Here is a 21,133-nt window from a genome sequence, read left to right on the forward strand (position 1 = left end):
TGTAAACAGTCCCTCTGCATCCTTCTTGCAGGCCCCCTTCAGGTATAGAATAGAATAGAATAGAATAGAATAGAATAGAATAGAATAGAATAGAATAGAATAGAATAGACCAGGTTGGAAGAGACCTTTGAGATCATCAAGTCCAACCTATCATCCAACACTATCTAATCAACTAAACCATGTCACTGAGTGCCCCATCCAGCCTTTTTCTAAACACCTCCAGTGATGGGGACTCCACCACCTCTCTAGGCAGCCCATTCCAATAGCCAATCTCTCTTTCTATGAAGAACTTTTTCCAAACATCCAACCTAAACCTCCCCTGGTGCAGCTTGAGACTGTGTCCTCTTGTTCTGGTGCTGCTTGCCTGGGAGAAGAGACCAGCCCACACCTGGCTACAACCTCCCTTCAGGTAGCTGTAGAGAGCAATAATGTCTCCTCTGAGCCTACTCTTCTCCAGGCTAAGCAACCACAGCTCCCTCAGCCTCTCCTCATAGGGCTTGTGCTCCAAACCCCTCCCCAACTTTGTTGCCCTTCTCTGGATACGTTCCAGCAAGTTCCTGAGGTTAGGGAAGAAGTTCTATACAGAGAGAGTGATTGTCCATTGGAATGGGCTGCCTGGGCAGGTGGTGGAGTCACCATCACTGGAGGTGTTCAGGAGGAGACTTGATGGGGTGCTTGGTGCCCAAACTCCCTATGGCCAGACGAGAAAACGCTGCAGGACCAGCCATACAGCATCCCTGAGTGATGGCCTTGATACCTCTCCACGAGTACAATAAAGTTGGTTGTTTATCTCTGCACTGGAAGATTAATTTTTCAGCTCCTAGCCCTTTGTCGGGGTGGGGTGTGGGGTGGATAGCGTTAGGGGTTGTGGTCAGAGTGTCTTCTACTCCACAGGGACTGGAGCACCGTCTCCACAATTCTCTCCTTGACAGCTGCCCTTGGCCGGCTGCCCAGCACCATGGCCGGCTGCTTCAGGCCTCGCTGGCCCCGCAGCCTGGGAAGTTCACACTCAGACTCGGACCGAGACTCCCTGTCTCTGTCCCGGGACCGCGGTGCGTCCCAGCCCGGCCTGAGCTCGGAGTCGGTCCTTCCGCGTGGTCTGCCCCGCGTCTCCGCCCGTCTCCCGGCAACGCAGGCCGCGCCCTCCAGCCTGGCATGGCCCTCGCGGCTCGCCGTAGCGCGGAGGCGGTGGCGGCGGCGGCGCAGCCGGCCCGGTGGTGAGTTCTGTGGCTGTCGGGCCTCGGCCGTCCCGGCTCCTCCGTACCCGGCCCCGGCAGTGTGGGGTCCCTGCTGGACCCAGCCCGGGGGTCGTTCCTGCTTCCGCGGTGTTGATGATCGGGTAGGGGGGCTCGGGGTTGCCGCCTGTATAGGAGAGTGTGGTACGGTTTTGGGAGGGTGTGCTTCCGCGGCTGAGGGGGCCATTTGAGTTTGGTTTTGTGGGCAGGTGTTGGGATGTCCCCGGGTTTGGGGGGGTTCTGTGAGCATGGAGGATACTGCCGGGTTGGGGAGGCTGGAGGGAGTGCTGCCCAGTCTGAAGGGTGTCGCTGGGTTTGGGGGTGTCGCTGGGGGTGGGACTTCGGACATGCCTTCGGCTTCCGAGGTGCTGCTGGTGAGGAAGTGTGCCAGGATTTGGGCAGTGCTGCCCGGTGTTTGTGGTTTGGGGGTGCTGCCAAGCTGGGGATGGCACAGAGAGACACTCTTGTGATGAAGGCAGAGCAGTTGTCCGAGCGGCATGGGGGCCTGTGCCACCTGGCTTCATCCCCGCTGCTCCGGCAAGAGCGGGAGGGCTTGGTCGGCAGCTGCCGGAGAAAGCTGTGTTTGCTGGCCCAGCTTCTCGGCCTCATTGCCTGCCTCCGGTCGGCTCGATTTAAGATCTGGCTTCCTCAGTGACGTTTATTCTGCCCTTCTGTTGGAATCTGCTTGCCAGTCCCCAGGGAAGGGAGTTTAACCCGTGGCTAGGCCCAGGGATGGGTGTTTCTGCCGGAGCTGCTGGGGACAATTTTGTGAGTGGCACATGGGAGCCGCAGCAAAGGGCAGATGCATGTCCCCTTTCTCTGACCTGTTGGAAGCAGCATCTGCTCTAGCTGAACACCCCTGCCCCCGGCACAGCAGCAGTACTAGCAGTGCATCTCCTACGGTGCCAGTGTGGCCGTGCTGCACCCTCTGCCTGGGCATTTGGGCTGTTCAGCAGCTCTGGTACCAGGCTGCCTGCCCTTGGAAAGAGATAAGGGCACTCTCTGCCACCCTCATGTGTTTTTAACTTGTCCTGACAGAGGTATTAGAGTACTTTTAGGATCGTGTTGTCTGCCCAGCTTTGGCAGTAAACAATGTGTTTCTGTAGTTTTGTTCTATTCCTTGTTTTGAGTCTCTGATGCAGATCATTCAGGGCTGTTGATCCAGGCTGGTTTTTGCTTTGTTCCTGTGGTTTTGCTCAGCAGTGCTACAGGAGGGATGCTGGGCAGTGCTGCTCCACTGCTGGATGCTGAGTTGGCCCTGACGAAAGGGGCTTTGGGAAATCCTTTCCTGAGTCCAGCTGAACCGCAAGTGATATTCTGCCAGCGGAGTTGCTATAGCAGTCGTGTCACTTGGCGGCTTCACTGACTTCTCTTGGGCTCACCTGAGTTTCTGCTTTGTATGAGGTTTTCAGAAAGCTTTTAAGTCCTGCAGCCTTTGCTCCTGTTGCACTTTCCTGTTGCTCTTTGTGTTGCAAAGTGGTTTGTCAGATGGCTGTCTAGTGAACAAGAGAGACATCCATGACAGTTGGCTGTTGGGCAATCTGAAACAGGAGAGGGGTGGAAGCTAACATTTTGAAGCTGGATGGAACTAGCAGCTTGGCTTTATTGTTTTTGTCCTGGCACGTGTCAGATCAGCTCTGATAGTATTTGCATTCTAGTGATACCAGAAAGGGTCATGAATATTTAGTCTCATTGTAGCTTTTCACCTGCAAACAATTCTGTGTACTCCTGTCTGTGTCTGCTTTTGTCCCTGTCAAACAGAGAGTAGGGTCTTTTGCTTTGTTGTCAGTGATACATTTTTGTAGTGCAGATCATTTGCATTTGTCTCATAACTTTTCCTTCTGTTTAGGATAGTGGAATAATTTAATTCCCTGACAGAAGATGAACCAGGTGCCTATTCCTCTCCTAAAGAATATAGTGAGGGAGAGAAAGGCAGGTGTCTCATCAGGACATGAGTAGAAGTGTGATATGGTTGCCAGTTGCAGTGGTGTTAGGAAGTGATGGTAACTGTGGCCCTGTGCTGCCTCAGTGCTTCTGGCTCAAACTTGGTGCAAAGGTTGTCTGTATTCCTGGCTTGGTTCTGCCTGTGCTTTTGGTTGGAGTGGGGTCTGTGTGGCTGTCTGGAGTGTGGTTTAATGCCTTGTCTGCTTCATGAAGGTTTTAAGCTGTTGGAGAAGCAGGCCTGAGAACAGAGTTGGCACTAGGTTCTTACATGATGTCATTAGTGCAAAGACTCTGGCTATTTTTCAGCTTATCCCTGTTGTTCAATCCAGGTACATCAACCTGCAAGAAAGGGAGAAGTTTAAAGGCAGCATCCTCCCCAGCAAGTTTTGTTCTAGGTGTCTGTCCATCTTATGTGCCCTCTGGAAGTGGCAGCTGTGAAGAATGACGTCGAGAGGTGCTGGGACTGCTTTCTCGAGGAAGAACTACAGGCTGAGCACTGAGCCAGAGAAGTCCAAGGTCACAGGTATGGGCCCATCATGTACCATGTAAAAGCAGGACCACTGTGGATTGGGTGTGTGCCCCTCTTGCCTCACTTGAGATCAGCTGCCTTCCAGTTGCACTTACCTTGCTGATGTGAGGTGTGGTGGGGCTGAAACTGAGTAAATCCCTGAACTGAGATGAGATTTTGGGAAGGACGTTCCTTTAGTACTAAAGACTCCAGAAGCTTATGGCTCAGTGCCCTTTCTTTGGCATGCAGCCCTGTGCCGAGCCTGGAGAATGTTCTGTTGCCTGCCTTTGTCCCACCCGATTCAGGGAGCTCTTCTTCCAGGGTGAGCAGCTTGTCAAGTTCTCAGATTAATCATTTTCTGGGAAATGGTGGTACCTGCTAGTCTGTTTTCTGTTGGACTTCTTGGTCCAGCTTATGGTGGTGCTTATGGCACCACTAATCTGGCATTTGAGGGCACTGTTGCACCCAGAAGTAAGGGATGCTGCATCAGTGTGACACTGTGGATTGTTTTGCAGAGGGAAAGCTGAAGTGAGGAGTACCTCACTGAAGAGGGCTGTGGGTTAGACAAGATGAGCTGCATCTACAAGCCTTTCTATCTTGGCATCTTGTAGTGCAGTTTAAAGATGTAGATACTTAAAATCTCCCAGTTATGAATAGGACATCACAAATTGCAGTAGCGGTAAGGTTTTGATTTTGATTTGTTGGGAATGAAATTGAATTCCTATGTCCAGCTTTTGGAGTTACTTTATCTGTAGGTAGAAGGGAGGGTTGCTGAGACCATAGTTCCACCTGTGGGGACTGAGTTTTCAGCCTCCTATTTTGCTCTTGTAGAGCGACTCAAATTGGAAAGGAGAGCCCTTCTTGTGGAGATGCACAGTAGAGCAATGAGCAACTTGATGCTGTTTCCCACCATGTTGATCTGCAAACTTCAGCATCATTTCCCCAGAGTGACCAGTTTGTTGCTTGCACGTGGCATTAATGTTTGAGTTTGCCTCCTGACTCCCCAAGCTTATTGCCTTCTGTTTTTCACAAGGGATTGTGAACAGCAGACTGCTGAATGATTACCTGCATCGTGTCTTTACCAGCGCTGATGGGAACCAGCCTGCAGCTGCTTACAGGTATTCAACTTCTCATTCACAAGTGATGCTGTGTCAGTCCCCACGTAGCGCTGTGGTGAGAGGAAGGATCTTTTAGTGCCACTCAGTGATCTTTGTTGAAAGCACAGCAGCACTGTGTTACAGAAATGGCTCTTGGGTCTTGTCCTTTGATGGCTTTTTCAAATTGCAAGGCCTGCTAGGAAGGATTCTTCAGAAGTTTTTGCATGAAAAAGCCCATGTAGAAAATCACTAGGTAATACTTCTGAAAGAAACAGGCAAGTAGGCATTCATCTTATTGTTTCTGTTCCCTCTCTACCTGTAAGGAAGTGCAAAACATGCAGGTTTTGGGTACAAGAATGAAAACAGGTAGTCGGTGTCCTGTAAACTAAAGGCGAGGCTCTTACTGGTACATGGAATAGCATGCAGTTCTCAGGCTGTGGAGCTCCTCTTTCATAATTAGGGGTCACCAGAGGAGAAGACAGACAAAATTCCTGTTCAGTGTGTTTTCTTCTATTTGTTTTCAGTACTCCTTCACCTCATAGCTTTGGATGAGAGGAATTTCCCCTGTGTTTAGCTCCTTTGCCAGAGGCAAGTCAGGCAGGTTGAGGGCAGGTGGGAGTGTGGTAGAGCAAGGCAGGCGTGTAGCTGCTGCTGGTTGGTGCTGCTGCAGTGGCTGGGGTCACGTTCCACAGGCTATACTTAGCAGTGCCAGCTCAAATGTGAGCTCAGAGCTCACTGAGCTAAAAATAGCTCTTGGCCCTCTACACTCCTGGTGAGCTAGGGTTGTGGCAGGGGGGAGACAAAGTGGGTCATGTTACTTTGCCATGAGCTCTCCTGCCCAGCATGCCTTGGAATATTCCATCTGCCTGAGCTTTTTTGTTTCCAGTATTTCTAATTTCCTTGGTGATGAATGACTTGAAATGACAGAACTGATAGTTTGTTGGACTGGCCTCTGTCTTTTTCTTCCTGCCTTCCATCCTTTTCCCTGGTCCTCGCTATTTGGTAGAATGCCCAGTAGTTGTCAAACAGGTCTTGAAAATAACATTTGCCACATGAGAGCAACTTTTATGGTATGACATCTTGTATGGTATGACATCTTGTCTTCAGAGGCCTGAATTCCTCATAGAGGAGCTCACTGCAGATGTCTCTCTGTCTCGTGCTCTTCTAACCTTCTTCCAGAACTCCTCCTCTGTGCTAGTTACTGATTAGGCTGCTTTGCTGAAGCCATCCTCTCTCATGCCAACCAAAACTGATGCTTTGATTCCACTTCTATGTATCTTTACATCCATCAGGCTTTCAAAAGGTCTGAGGGAAACCCCTAGTTCTGGAGAAGTGGGAGGCTGTTCCACAGATAGCTTTGGAAATGATAGGCAGGGATAGGAAGAAATTAGTGACTCCCACAGTAAAAGGAGATCCTGCTGGGGTGCCTCAAAGACCTGCAACACAACTTGTGTTGTTCTGTGTATCCATGGTAGACTTGGAAAGAGAGAGAGCATGAGGTGGGAAGGTTTGGTGCTGTTACAAAGCTCTTTGGAGCAATGTAAAGGTAAGGTGGCTGTGATGGTGACTGGATAGTGAAATGGTCTGTGAAACTCAGTGCAGGGAAATGCAAAGGGATGTATTGAAAGGGGAATTCTCTCAGCATCATGCATAAGATGATGGGCCCTGGGCTGATTTCTGCTGTGTAGGAATAAGATTGGAGTGGGAATACTAAGTCAGAAAAAGAAGTTAGGAACTGCTAGGGAAGTTAGGAACTGCTAGGAAAGGGATGTAGGATAAGGGAAGTCATGATGCCACTGAGTAAATTTGTGGTTTACCCTCATCTGGAGTATCATGTGGTTCTGGTCTCATCAACTTGAAAAGGGTATTTTAGAGCTGCAGAAGTTTTGAGGATGGGTAAGAGCAAGTCAGACTGGGATGACTCTTGTATAGGAAAAGAGAGAACTAGGGGAGGGCAGTATGAGATCTTGCTCTAAAATAGTGGGCCATCAGGGGGCCATGAGAAGCCTCTCTTCTCTGGTTGTTGTCAGAAAGAGGGTAATGGGCTAGCCTGACCTTTGTCTGAACTGCTACAGCTCTCTCTTCTTTTGCATTATGAAATACTTGGGGAAAAACCCAAATCCTGACTTGTGCCACGTTTGTGTGACGCTGGCTGCAGCAAAGTCGTGGTCCACAGTTACTGGTGATACAGCTGGTTTATTACTGCCACTCTACCACAGATCAGTTTTCATACTGCTACAAAATACTCCTCAGCATACTAAAGACTAAGATCCTTTATGGTCTACTTTGCTCATTGATGCTATATTTGGTCCTTGGTTCATTCATTGCACCAAACATGCTGGGCAGCAAATTCCTCAGGTTCATGACAAGAAACACAGATCAACGACTTCCTGGTTCATGCCCTACAGCACAGGACTGTACGGACACATGTGTCTGGGCTGCAACTCTTTTAAAGCTCAGAGACAGAGTTCTCTGAAGTGCTGCTGTGGATGTTTATTCCCTAGGAAGCATCTGACGTTCCAGAACCTGCAAGAGCACCTCGACCGGTTGCTGGCAGAGGAGAATGGCTCTGAAGATGGTCCAGGTAGGAGACAGTGAGCAGCTGCCCAATTTGTGCTTCTACTTGTGCTGCCCAATTGGGAGGGCATCATGAAAGGCGGTTCCCTGAGTGAGTGTTCTGCCCTGCTGTGCTCTAATTTCTTATACCTTTAAATTCTGCCTTTGAGAGGCTCATCAGCCAGCCCTGGAGCAGGTCTGCTCACTGACAGAGGAGGAATATTTCCAGGTGCAGATGCCTAGAAAAGCAGTTTTGGGGCCAATGTTGGAGGTGTTTCACTGATAATGATGTGCAGAGCCATTACTGTGACCCAGCAGTGTGCAGTGTTTTCCTTGCGGGGGGAAATGCAGAGGCTTGTTCACAATTTTTACATGCTGGTATTCACTTTGGACTCAGACTGCTGCCTGGATTCTTTCTAGCATCTGTTTCCCTGAGTGAGTCAGGATGTAGCAGGATACAACCTGGTCCTCTCCTAAAAGGAGAAATTTCTCTTGCTGTCTGCAATCAAAGGATGATATGCTGGCCAAACATTTGGCTCAGAGTTTACTTTGGTCTTTGAATTTTGCCAAAGTAAAATTTTTAGGCCTATAACCTGGAAAATTTGACCTATAACCTGGAAAATCTGACCTATAACCTGAATGCTGCATAGCTAGGGCCTTGTGTGCTGCTGTGAAAACATCATTTTCGGTCTCAGTGGTGCCTCCTTTCGTGAGGTTCTCTTGGTCTAACATGAGTAACACCGTTTTAGTCTTCCTCCACTGTGGTGGAATTCAGATGCTGTTGTCTAGCTGGAGGCATTCATCAGGTACCCTGTTAAATCCTGCACAACTTTCCCTAAGAGATTTTCTGTAACTCTTGTTTCAGATCAGGTAGCAGAGGGTCGCCTTGGCCCCTCTACTGTGGTGCTGGACCATACAAGTGGTTTTGAGGGGCTCCTGCTGGTTGATGATGACTTACTTGGGGTGAGTGTGATGCTGGGTGTAGCATAAAATGGTCTTATGGAACTAAAAGCACTTTGGGCTTCCTGATTTGTTCTTCATGACAGATCCCTGTCTCTAGCTTTGTAACATGTTGTGAAGGGAGTCTACCCAGAAAGCTGCAGGATCCTGAAGGAAATGAGCTCTCCTAAGAAAAGGTCTAGCAGTACCCCTAGGTCTCAGCAGGCTTTGAGTGGAGCTGCAAGGAAGTGAGAGAATTACCCTAGCCCAGGGGCTTACTTGAAGAGCTTGGCTAAGCAAAGACCAGGAGCCAGTCTTCCTGTCCCTCCCTCCAGCAGCCTGCCTCTTCCTTCCTTCCTTCTGCTCGTCTCTAATGGTGACAAGAGGCTGAGGCTTTCCTTTCTCCTTTGTTTTCACTAGGTCCCTGCTTGCCCCTTAGTTGATGTTCCTTACACAGAAAATCATCTGAAAGAACCCACTGGAATTTAATCCTCTCACCTCTTCACTGAGCATGCGCATCCCATCCCTCTGTACTCATTGCCTCCTTAATCCAAGTATCCTTCTTTACCTCTAGCGGAGGAGACTGCCCTGGTCTCCCCTTTCCTGTTAACCAACCCACTGCAGATAACCTCAGCTGTACTTAGAACTTACCCTGTATCAGATCAGACTGACTTGCTTGTGAATTCCTTGTGGCTGCCTTCATCTCTTCTTCATGGGATCGAGAAAGTCAGGAGTCAACAGGGTTCAGTTTCTGGGCAGCAGGTTACCTGCCAGTTACCTGGACACCTTGAATTTAAAGTTTTGTCAGTGTATCAGGCCTAACCAGGTCTTCTTTGTTAAGAAGAAGAGTGAAATGTTAAAATCTGAACCAGTAAGTTGTTTATGTTATACAGCAAAGTCGTATGGTCTTATCAGAAGGCACAGGTGTCACATCTCCGTTGGTCATTTTCTACTGGCATGCATGTAATTAAGGCCTGCAATAGGTTAAAATAACAAAACAATGTTTTAACACATCCAACCAGATTCTGCCCAGTTTCTCTCCTTCGGTGACAAGGTGTTTACAGCACCCTCGGAGTCAAAGACAAAACATAGCCCTCTCTAATTAGAGCAAAGGCAAATCTTCCCGAGAGCCTTCCAAAGCCATCTGAAAGCAACCTCTTGCCACACTATCTTGTCCAGGGTTCAGGCATCTTTCCCACTTTATACTCACTTTTGCACACTTGTCACCATTCACTGAGAGCCTGTTTGCCACCATGTTAGCCCTGTACTGTTGCCACGCTGCATGCTTCTCTGGGGTTTAGCAAGTACAGATGAGCTTTGGGAAGGACCTGGATGGTTCCCCAGGACCTGCTGGCTCCAAGTACAGCTGCTGGGATGGGGTGGATGTCCTGCCCCTTCCCTGTGCTGTGCTTGTGAATAGCTCTCTGTCTTGCTTTGCTTTGAGGGCTAGGGTGGAGGGAATGGTTAGGGCTGAGCAAACCTACCTTTCTGCCTAACTTTAAAATGTCTTCTGTTTGTTGTTCCAGGTGATTGGCCACAGTAACTTTGGGTCCATCAGGGCCACAACATGTGTGTACAAAGGTAAGGAGATATCCAGTGATGCTTTGAGAAAAGCCTGTGGGAAGGGTGTATGGAGAGCTCTACAACTAGAGAGCTCAGGAAATCTCAAGAGTGTTCCAGATCTTGAGTTCTCTCTTCCCCAGTTTGTTCACTGGCTTTTCCAGGAAGTCAGAAGGATGGAGGATTGTGTGATGTCAGAGGGAAGAGGTGGGAAGGGGACGCTGGGGCTGTCCTGAAGTTCTTTCATGTGCCACACTCCTTCCTGTGGGAGCAGTGTCAGGTTCTGCCTCTCCAGCAATGAGCCAGGCAGCAGGCACTGACTACATGGTGTCTCTTTTTCTTCTAGGGAAATGGATTTATGAGGTGCTCATCTCCTCCCAGGGACTCATGCAGATTGGCTGGTGTACTCTCAACTGCAGGTTTAATCAGGAGGTACTGTCAGTGCTGCACGTGCCACAGGGCTGCTCGTGTTCCTCCACTGCTGTTTAGGTCAGTGTGGAGCATCACATCGGTGCTGTGCTCCTGCCCTGCCAGCTTCTAGTGCCCAGCGCTAGAAATGCCAGGTCTGCTGTTTTGAAAGCCCTCCCTAGGCTGTGGTCTGTGTTCCCAGGATGGTGCACTGTGTGAAAGCCTTGCACACTGGGTGCATGGCTGTGATCTTGCTGCCACTGCTCTCTGTTGTCTTCCAGCTGATGTCTTTTGGGTGTGTGGGTCTGCAGCACTGGCAGCCTGTCTCTCTCAGCAGCTGGCACTATGGGGGCTTTTTAGCCCCGTTGAGGCAGGCCCAGACCAGCTTTTCTCAGGCACTGTGTGAGATGTTGGATGCTGGGATGTCAGCTGCAGAGCTTTGCTAACTTGACATTCTGCAACATGTGAGAGTGGAAGTGCTGAGCATCCTGGGGGGCTGCTGAGACAGAATTTGGAAGTGCAAGATGCCAGTACTCTTCTTCTGACCCAGAGATGAGTAGGGGGTGGTGAATTTCCCTTGAATCAAAGATCACAGGCTATTGAATTTGCTGCTGGAGTGAGGGCTTTTCCCAGACACAGTATGTGTGCTCTCTGCTGATCCCCCCCTTAAAACTGCTCTTGCAATGAGAAGGATCTTCTCTGCTTGGTCTGCTCTGAGTCTCCTCTTCCATACTTTGTTGCAGGAAGGAGTTGGAGACACACCGGATTCATATGCGTATGATGGCAACAGGGTGCGCAAGTGGAACGTGACTACTACCAACTATGGCAAAGTGAGTAGCTGTCCTCCCAGGAATGGGATGGAGAGTAGGGAGAAGAAAGCAGGAGGCTCCTTCTGCTTGGTGGGCCTTGTGAAATGTCCTGAAGCTGCCCTCCCTGCCTCAGCCTGCTCTTGGGGAGGCTGTGTGCCAGCAATTGTTTGTTCCTTAAGGGTGCTGGGTGTGCGATGTGTGTGCTTTGTTCAGCAGCCACAGCAGACTGATTCCCAGCATAGTGCTGCTGGTGGCCTCTTGAAGGCTCTGGTTTGCTATAGCATGAAGTAGTGTTGGGGTACTTGATCCTCTGCACCTTCTTAGTGCTGGGGAGGGGAAAAATCCCAGTCCATGGTTTATGTGCAGCATCTAGAAGAGTCTAAAAATGCTATATAAGCTGCTGTGAGGAGAAATTCTCTCTGTCTCTGAATCACAAAGAATTGTTTAGGTTGCAGACTGTTTTCTGACAGTCTGAATAGATGTTTAACCTTTTCTCTCTCTTTTCTGCAGTCCTGGGCAGCAGGAGACATTGTCAGCTGTCTGATAGACCTTGATGAGGGCACCATTGCTTTCTGCTTGTAAGTACCTTTGCTTGGTTCTCTGCTTTGTTGATGTCTGTGCGTAACACAAAGGTTTCCTCACTGCTTAGCAGGATGCTGAGCCCTATTTCTTTCCCCTCGCCTTTTAAGTTCCATGGTAGTGCCATCCTTTGCTTTTCTGCTTTGTGTTCAGAAAACATCTCTAAATGGGCTGTTTGGTCTCCTGAAGTGAGTAAAGTAAACTTGGCAGGAAGACATTCAAGCTACAAAGTCTGGGTAAAGCTTGCTGCATTTTGGAGGGGAAGGCATCTCCCATGATGCTTAATGCTACAGTTGTCTGAGCCACACTGATTGCTCAGTGGTCAGTGTGGACCTTGCCTATCCTAGATTGACAGGGAGCTTTAGAAAGGCTGATCATCCCCAGCTTCCAGCTCCCACACACAATGAACAGAGGCCAGCCTGAGTAATTGTTCCAGGCCCTAAACTACAGCCTGCAGCCAGTCAGCTGGAATTGAAAACTGTTAGATGCTTCTTGTCATCTTCTAGAGAAGAGTGGATTGAGAGCATTGTTCTTCTGTTTCCATCAACATCAAATGAATGTGGCCAGAAATGTCACCTACCTTTAAAATGCCCTGCTGGTTAGTTAACTGCTCAGGGTTAGGGTTGTCCTTAAAGTTGAATGGGCTCTGCATGTTGTGCAGACTTCTTTTGTGCCATCATATGAAAACTGGGCTGCTGCTGTGCCTTCCCTGGCTGTGACATTTGCATGTGTGCCACGTTAAGAGGACAGGAGGCATGGTTGTCTGACGTGTCTGTGTTGCAGGTTGCTGGGAGGGGAGGGCAGATACCTGGATTGCCCAGGTGACTTCAAACTGCTCGTATTGTGACTAAAATCCTCTGGCTTTTCCTTCTTTCAGGAATGGCATATCTCTGGGAACAGCTTTTGATAACATCACCAGGGGTGCTGGAATGGCTTATTTTCCTGCCATCAGCCTCTCCTTCAAAGAGTCTGTTGCTTTCAACTTTGGAAGCCGACCGCTCCGATATCCTTTAGGTGTGGTGAGAGGAGGTCTGAAGGGAGAACAGCCTGTTCTGGGACCATCTTTGGAGGCTGTAGAATATACATTCCTGACTGCCCTTCACTCTTCTCTGTTGGCACTTGTGTGCAGAGCAGGATCAAAGAGAGAAGAACCAGATACCCCCTCGACTGGAGCAGAACAGGGCACACCAACATCAGTGCTGGTCCTGGATGATTTCTGAAATGAAATTTGCTTTCAGATCTGAATCAGTAGCTACTGCTGCAGCTGAGTGCTGCCTGTTCCCAGACCCTCAGATCCTGCAGAGTTTGTCCTCTCCAAATTTTGAAACCCTAGTGCTGCTGAGCTGCTGAGCCTCTTGGCCACTGATCTCTGCTACCTCCCAGCTGTAGGGGTTCTCCAACATGGTATTGGCATTGCCTGCTGCCTTCCTGTTCAAATGCTGAAAGCTGCATCTCCTGTCAGAGCAGTCCTGGATGTGCCTGCTGATAGCTGTAGTGGGGGTTCCTGTTGGTCTTTCTGATGAGAGCAGAAATGTGGTGTGAAACACTTGCTGCCTGCAAGATTGAGGAAGTGGGAGTAAGAGCTTGTGGCTTATCATCCACTGAGAAGGCTCTGTGGTTTGAACTGTGACTGAGACCTGGGTGGGTAGAAAGTAAAGTAGAAACAGAGCCTTTTCCTTGCACAAACAAAAGAAGTCCTGGAAGGATCAGATTGCATTTCACCTTAACCCTTGCCTACTTATCCAGTGGAAGGTTACCGCCCCCTGCAAGATCCTCCAGTTGCAGACCTCGTGAAGGCTCGCAAGCTGCTGGGCTACTTGAAGAATGTGATCCACATCGGGATAGATGTGACGGTAGGGGGATGCCTCTGTGTGGGGCTGTGGGGCACCATGCTGGGAAATGTGGCTCTGTACTTCTCAGCACATGCTGGCAGCTTGGCTATGTCCGTGTACCTGAGGGGCTACATGCTCCTGTGCTTTTGTAGGGGGGTGCACGTCCCTGGAGCTCTTGGGCTTGCAAAGCGGGATTCTGGGCTTTGGTGTTCTCAGTCCTGTGAAGTTTCGTTCCCAGCACGCAGGAGGTGATGCTTGTCAGAGTTGGAACTGCTGGATTTAATTTTGCAGCTGCAAAAGTACATATCCTGAGCTTTTTACTGCTGTCCTGGTGCAGGGATGTGGTGAAATTCTGTCAGGTCTGCCTTGAGAACTGCTCTGACTGTGGCACTGTTCACTGGAAACCATTTTTTTCTGCTAGGGTAGGAGATTTGCTCATCCCCAAAGCACAGGGAATGCCATCTGCTCTGGTCTTGGCTTGAATAGAGGCCTGCTTTTCTAATTGACCTCCTCAATAGGGCTTCCCATTGACAGATTATCATGTAGACGTGAACCCTTGTGCAGAAACATTATCAGCATGTGGCTGGTAGTAACTGACATCTGGACTGCATTGCAGCTCTCCAAAGGCATGGGCCTGGCTGCTTTGCTGTCCTCTCTTCCCATAGTCAAGAGTTTTACAGCTATGAGGTGTGGGACAGCAAACAGTGGCTGCTCTAGTCCTCTGGTTCATAGAATACATAGAATACATAGAATAAACCAGGTTGGAAGAGACCTTCAAGATCATCGCGTCCAACCCATCAACCAATCCAACACCACCCAAACAACTAACCCACGGCACCAAGCACCCCATCAAGTCTCCTCCTGAAAACCTCCAGTGATGGCGACTCCACCACCTCCCCAGGCAGCCCATTCCAATGTGCAATCACTCTTTCTGTATAGAACTTTTTCCTAACATCCAGCCTGAACCTCCCCTGGCGCAGCCTGAGACTGTGTCCTCTTGTTCTGGTACTGGCCGCCTGGGAGAAGAGACTTAACATCCATCTGTCTACAACCTCCCTTCAGCTGGTTGTAGAGAGTAATAAGGTCACCCCTGAGTCTCCTCTTCTCCAGGCTAAGCAGCCCCAGCTCCCTCAGCCTCTCCTCGTAGGGCTTATGTTCCAAACCCCTCACCAACTTTGTTGCTCTTCTCTGGACACGCTCCAGCAAGTCAACCTCCTTCCTAAACTGAGGGGCCCAGAACTGGACACAGGACTCGAGGTGCGGCCTAACCAGTGCAGTGTACAGGGGCAGAATGACCTCCCTGCTCCTGCTGGCCACACGGTTCCTGATGCAGGCCAGGATGCCATTGGCCTTCTTAGCTGCCTGGGCACACTGCAGGCTCATGTTCAGTCTACCATCAACCAGCACCCCCAGGTCCCTCTCAGCCTGGCCGCTCTCCAGCCACTCTGACCCCAGCCTGTAGCTCTGCATGGGGTTGCTGTGGCCAATGTGCAGAACCCGGCACTTGGATGTGTTCAACCTCCTGCCCTTGGACTCTGCCCATCTGTCCAGCCTGTTGAGGTCCCTCTGCAGAGCCTCTCTACCCTACAGCAGATCAACTCCTGCCCCCAGCTTGGTGTCATCAGCAAATTTACTGATGATGGACTCAATGTCCTCGTCCAGATCATCAATAAAGATGGATTGGGCTGGATCCAGGATGTCTGTTTTTCTGGGTTTGTCGTTGCAGGAGGGGAAGCTGGTGGAGAAGGACACATCCATGTGGCAGCTGCAAGGAGAACCCACGGTGCTGATTACATTAGCTCACATCTTCAACTATTTCTCCCCTCTTATGGTGAGTTTTGCCTGCCCAGTGTAAGCCTCTGTTGGTGCTCATTATTGTGCTTGCACCTGTGAGGGGAGGTAAAACTCAGTTTCTGCTGGGGAGAAACTTTGCCTTGGAGGACTGTTGACTTGGCTCTCTGTCTGCAGTGCAAGGTGTACCTGGTGGAAGATGTGCTCATGACCTTCCTGTTGAGCATCCTTGAGCGTGGAGGGGCTGTGGAGGCCCACCCCCTTATTCAGCAGCTATTGGATCTCATGTGGCTTCTTATGGAGGTGAGTTGCTGGGATGCTGGTTCCTCCCCAGAGATGACATGGAAAGCCTGGGAGGTGTTAAGGACAGAAGGCTTCCCTAAAAAATGCTGGTAGTGATCAGCTTCTTTCCCTTCTTGGTGACAAGATCCCTTGTTTGTGGTAGACCACCAGTTCATCTCCCTCATGCGAGTGCTGCTTCAGAGCCAGGGAGTGAGGGCTGAATGAGAGTAAAGGGCAATGGTGATGCTGGCAATGATCTAACAAGACAAGCAGCTTCTCCTGCTGCTAAAGGAACTGGTGATGTTGAATAACTTCCTGCTTCTGGAAACATCAAATGTATCAATAAGAAATTAGTGGTCTCTTGGATCTTATTAATACTTACATGGCTCTGAAGGTCTTAAATGCCTCCCTGTGCCCCCAGAGACCAATGAGAGCATGAAGGGCTGGGGTGGAAATGGACACCTCCAGCTTCCTATGCCACTTCCTGTCCAAGCTGGATGAGGTTACTCCTTCCTGGGACACTTGCTTGAGGCAGACTTTCCTAGCCACTGGGAAGCTGGTGGTGCTGGAGAGCTAAGGTGGTTACACAGATCTAGATCTGCTTGGAGACAACATGTCTGTCCTTTGGGGTAACAATTAAGAGAGAAGGGAACTGGCCCAGTCAGCTGTCATGCAAAGTTTCATTGAAACATGTCATGACCCACTCTGAGCCATCATCTTAGAAGTGAAGCTGAACATCCTGGTTGGGCTGCTGTCCTAGTGAGAGAGTTGGCTCTTGTCCTCATGCTTGGCTGTGAGTTGCACTCAAAAAGACAAATCTTCCATTGTCACATTTACACAAGGGTAGCTTCATTCCTTTCCAGTTTGGTTCTGCTGGCTCTCTGGATTGGGTAGCTTCAGGTGGTACAAAGATGGGTGACTGAGTCCTGCTAAATACAACCAGAGACTTGGGGTTTCGTAGATGATTTTTGGGTTGGTTTTACTAGTGAAGAAACTGTGTCCCCCTGGCATAGTGATGGATGGCAACATCTTCTGCTTAGCCTTTCCTGTGGAATCAGATGAACAAATACTGTGGGTTCAGAGCAGATGCTTTTTCAGTTCAGTTCCAAGGTCACAACTCTGGGGACTATTCCTGACTCCATGCTGCTGCTGTTCACTGTGTTGCTTGTTTTCTCAGGAGTATGAAGTACATGAGTGCCTCAAGCAGCTACTGATGTCCCTGCTGCGGGCTTACAGGTTCTCTCCCATCATCCCAGACCTGGGATTGCAGGTGAGTTGCACTTCTCAATCCCCAGGAATCTGTGACTAACCAGCTTCTGATCTGTCCCCTTGTCTAGAGGTACATGATGTTTTGGATTTTACAGTTTGATCCAGAGAGGGCAGTTCTGTCACACCATACCTACTGGACAGTTGTGTCCTCTTCTGTAGATGGAGTCACTTTTGCTTCTCCTGTTTCCCTAGATTCACTACCTCCGGCTCACCATTGCAGTCCTGAAGCATGAGAAATCCAGGAAGTACCTACTCAGCAATGTTCTGTATCCTTTGTGTCTCCTCTGGGCTCAGTTCTCCCTGCCCTCAGTAACGCAGCCAGGGAGATTATTTCAAGGATCTGCATGTCCTGGGAGGCAGAAGCCACCCTGTCTTTGAGAGGTCATTTCTAATTTCTGGGGTTTGCTCTGCCTGCCTGACACCATTGTGCTCAAAGACCTACTTTGAAGAGAGAGTAGGATCATATAGTTCACATCCTACTAACAGGACTCCATTTTTACCCAGCTGACCTCTCCAGTGTCCTTAGGGCAAAGCCACATTCCGAGCAGCGCACCTTTGGGCAGCTGCTGTGGGGCTTCTCCTGGGAGAAGGGGCTCTGGATCTTGCAGAATTCGGAGCAGCTGTTTGGAAAGGGGCCTGTCAGCACAGCTCTGGAAAGCTGGCCTGTGCTTTCTCCCCACTAGCATCTGTGCTTGCTTTAACTTGGCCACAGCTTCGATGTGCTTCGTTCAGTTGTGTTCTTCTACATCAAGAGCCCTCTGCGTGTGGAGGAGGCTGGTTTGCAGGAGCTCATTCCCACCACGTGGTGGCCGAACCGCTTCACCAAAGAGGTGAGTAAGGACACATCCACTTACAGACTGAAGAAATGTTGTGGCCTGCTGTGCCCATCGTTTTCTGGAGGAGGAGATTGGATGGCCCATGTTTCCAGCTGTGTTAGCTCTGGAAACACAGCCTGCTGAGCTGTGTGAGAGCTTCAGCCTCTGCTTTGCCCTGTCATCTTTATTGTCCCCTTGGAGGGGTTGTTTGGGATGTGTTGCTCAGGACAGGATGGAGGGACAGTTTTCTGTGGCAACAGATTTGGAAGGGAACCTGACAGTGTCTAAGGAGTTACAGGTTGGCTTAGGTATCCTCAAAAAATCTCCTGCCCCTACTTGTTTGAAAGCCAGGGAAGGCCTTTTCTGGTGAGCTGCCAGCTGCAGTCACACACTGGCACGTTGCTTCAGGGAGTTCCTGCTTTCTTTTTGGGACAACATTTTGGCCTTGCAATGATATCCTGCTCACCAGTGTCTGTCCCCCAAGCAGGGCAAGGAGAGTAAGGAGGTGAAGGAGGAGAGTGCTGAGGAGAGACTGAGGCGACGAGCGTATGAAAGAGGCTGCCAGCGGCTCAAGAAACGCATCGAAGGTCTGTGAGGAAGAAGTCAGCAAGATGCTGTCCCTTTTGTGCAGCTGGCAGAGACCAGTCCCTGAGCTGTTTCCAAATCCCCTTCACCATCTGAAACCCAGCTGTGTTCCTGCCAGCACAGGCTGTGCTGCAGAGGCAGGGGCCAGACACATCATAATCTGGTGGAGGGTTATGAGTGCAGGCACCTCACTGCATAGACCCTGCAGCACCCCACCATGGGGCACAAGCAAACCAAATCTCCCCTTTAAGTGCATTGTGTGTAAATTTATTGCTAGGTGTTGGAGAAAATTCTCAGTGATGGGACTGTCTCTTTGGTGGCACCAGTTGTTCCTGGGCCCCCTCTCCTGAGGAGGCAGCCTTTCTCCATGGGATGGGGTACTTCAGCTGGGACTAATATGGGGAGCTGCTCCCCAGTGTACGACTGCTGATGCCAGCCATGTGTTTCTGTTTTAGTGGTGGAAGGTCTCCAGGTTCAGATTCTGAAGCTGTTGCTGAACAACAAAGACAGAGGAGGGGTAAGTGCTCTGTGATCTTTTGCTACAGTATCTCCACGTTCTGGGACCTGTAGTACCTAGATTTACCATCTGCCTTTCCTCTTGCCAGGGAGAGGCCTCCAGATACATCTTCCTAAACAAATTCCGCAAGTTTCTTCAGGAAAACGCTAGCAATAGAGGGGTAAGTCAGAGGGACAGCCTTCCTGCAAGCCTCCTCCTGAGAGCTCTCTGGCACCTTCAAGCTGGGAGCTCTGCTTCCAGCAGTTGATCACCTGAGGTCTAGATACAGCAGGGAGCGGGAAGGGAGTAAAGAAACCAGGCAGCATAGCCAAGTCCTCTGCAGTGATTAATAGGAAAGTGGTCCTCGGGAACAGCCTTAGGGGAGAGCTGAATGTCCTTCTACAACCTTTTGTGGAGCATGGCTGTGGAGTGCTCTGTCACAGCTGGCCTGCTGGCTTTGCCATCCTCTTCAATGCCTGGGTGAAGACTCTTCTGGCTGTAGATCAGGCTGCTGGCCTACAGATTTGTGAGGTAGGTGTCTGCTATTGCAGGGAACCTTTTCTTACCTGCGTCTCCATGTTCACAATGAACCTCATCTTTGATAGTGGAGCACATGGTATTAATCTTCCTCTGTCAGAACAACTGCTTGTTTCAGTGCCCATGATTTTAGAGGTGGAAACTGATAGTAGGCAGCAAGGCTGGGCTCTGGGCTGGAAGCTAAAGATGCTTGCAAGGCTGAGAACACAAAGTTTATGCCTGCCTGATGTGGCCCCTGGGACTAAGATACACTTGCACACCTGCTCTGATGGCTGAACTCTCATTTTTGCCCTAGAACTTGACTGTGTTGTGCCCACCAGAGTACATGGTGTGCTTCCTGCACCGGCTTATCGCTGCCCTGCGTTTCTTCTGGGATGGCCACAAGGCAAAGACCCCTGCCACACTGAGCAGTGAAGGTAAGGCTTAAAGCAGCAGCTTTGAAGTAACTTCTATGGTTAAAGCAAGGTTTACCTCTTGGCAGTGCTGTCCAGGATGCTGCAAGCTGGGTGCTTGAGCATTCTGTCACTCTGTGTCTGTAGTTCCCAGTCACCCTGGGAAATTCCTGTGTGTAGAACTAGTCCAGTGAACATCCAGACCTGAGACTTGCAGAAGGCAACCTGTACTGTTTGCTGGTTCAGTTTGCATGCTCTGGAGCAGGGTCCAGTATTGATTATGGGTCTGTAGAAAGGCAGCTCAGTGATCCCATAGTCAAAGTTTAAGGGAAGATCTTTGTCTGTTTTGTAGTTCCCAGACTCTGGGATTAAGGGGAGACCAAGTCAGTGCCAGTTGCTTTCTCACTTTCAAAGCCCTCCTTACCAGTCCTGCCATGATCTGCTTGGCATTGTCTTTTCTTACTTTAGACTGACTCTTTCTCTAGATTCAGGAAGTGCCCCTGTGGGACTGAGAGCTGGAGTAGCCAGCTGGAGAGCTGCCAAGTTTTCCCATGATCCAGTTTCCCCCAGTGGTTGTGGCTGGGAGGGAGAAAGAGCTGGGAGGCTTGTTGTCGATGGCCCTGGGCTGCTCCTGTTTCTGCCTGGATCTAACAATGCCTGCTTCATTGTGGGGGACCACCTCTGCCTTCACGGCTTGCGCATTTATGACAACAGAAGTTGCCACTGAACGCTGGCCAAGGCTGGGGCCTGGAGTTTGTCTTGGGAGGCCTTACATGACTTCATGGATCCTGTTCATGGGACTCATGGAAAAAGCGAATCTTCTCAATTTCAGAGGCATATGTCCCTCCTCAACTCTTCTATAATGGGAAGGTGGATTATTTTGACCTTCAGCGACTTGGAGGTCTCCTGTCTCATCTTAAGAAGACTTTGAAAGGTAAGTGCTCTTATTTCCAATGCCTTTCTCCAGGTCCTGCCAGGATTTCACCCATGAGACATGCTGGGGGAGTGCTGTGGGTAATGAATTGTGGTTAAATTTAAGGACAGGAGACTTGAGTTTTGATGAGATGCAAGTTATGCTGAAGAAGACACCATCCCTCTTGAGTGGGGTGTGCTTTAAGTTAACAGTTTACTGTTTATGTCCCTGGATGGGGCTTGTGGCTGGTGGAGGGGTGGGGGTAGTCTGGGAATACCTTCTGGTCTGGTGCTCTTGCTGAGCCACAGTCAAGGGCTGGGAGCTGTCACAGCACTGACCATCAGCCTGGCTCTGCTGGGTGTGAAGGATGTCCAGGATCTACTTGATGTACTGCTCCAGGCAAGCCATAGCAGCCCTCTGTGTGTACTGCAGCTGTATGTTTTATATGCAGCACTCTACCCTAGCAATAGACTTTGAAAGCCTCCCTTTTGGAAGGGTTAGAAACCCCTCACCATTGTTCTCTGATGTCTGGCTGATGTGGCACTTGTCTTTGGCTCAGATCTCTCTTCTTCCCCAGTGTGTTTGC

General features: G+C 49.9%; 1 protein-coding gene across 1 annotated transcript in view; it reads left to right on the top strand.

The window, feature by feature from the left end:
- The first annotated feature begins 1,193 nt into the window (after positions 1 to 1,193).
- The window catches only part of RNF123 (ring finger protein 123), a 51,126-nt gene continuing 31,186 nt past the window's right edge, over positions 1,194 to 21,133 (top strand). The window contains exons 1-21 of the mRNA XM_054166834.1: positions 1,194 to 1,217; positions 3,509 to 3,702; positions 4,721 to 4,805; positions 7,289 to 7,368; positions 8,206 to 8,303; positions 9,806 to 9,860; positions 10,186 to 10,271; positions 10,991 to 11,077; positions 11,567 to 11,634; positions 12,513 to 12,638; positions 13,374 to 13,488; positions 15,194 to 15,298; positions 15,436 to 15,561; positions 16,718 to 16,810; positions 17,002 to 17,075; positions 17,522 to 17,639; positions 18,112 to 18,211; positions 18,665 to 18,726; positions 18,815 to 18,886; positions 19,538 to 19,658; positions 20,467 to 20,568. Of these exons, the coding sequence (XP_054022809.1) occupies positions 3,621 to 3,702; positions 4,721 to 4,805; positions 7,289 to 7,368; positions 8,206 to 8,303; positions 9,806 to 9,860; positions 10,186 to 10,271; positions 10,991 to 11,077; positions 11,567 to 11,634; positions 12,513 to 12,638; positions 13,374 to 13,488; positions 15,194 to 15,298; positions 15,436 to 15,561; positions 16,718 to 16,810; positions 17,002 to 17,075; positions 17,522 to 17,639; positions 18,112 to 18,211; positions 18,665 to 18,726; positions 18,815 to 18,886; positions 19,538 to 19,658; positions 20,467 to 20,568 (1,855 nt within the window). The 5' untranslated portion in view covers positions 1,194 to 1,217; positions 3,509 to 3,620. The remainder of the gene's footprint in view (positions 1,218 to 3,508; positions 3,703 to 4,720; positions 4,806 to 7,288; positions 7,369 to 8,205; positions 8,304 to 9,805; positions 9,861 to 10,185; positions 10,272 to 10,990; positions 11,078 to 11,566; positions 11,635 to 12,512; positions 12,639 to 13,373; positions 13,489 to 15,193; positions 15,299 to 15,435; positions 15,562 to 16,717; positions 16,811 to 17,001; positions 17,076 to 17,521; positions 17,640 to 18,111; positions 18,212 to 18,664; positions 18,727 to 18,814; positions 18,887 to 19,537; positions 19,659 to 20,466; positions 20,569 to 21,133) is intronic.

Source organism: Dryobates pubescens, chromosome 1 (assembly GCF_014839835.1).
Source record: "Dryobates pubescens isolate bDryPub1 chromosome 1, bDryPub1.pri, whole genome shotgun sequence".
NCBI classification, from domain to species: Eukaryota; Metazoa; Chordata; class Aves; order Piciformes; family Picidae; genus Dryobates; species Dryobates pubescens.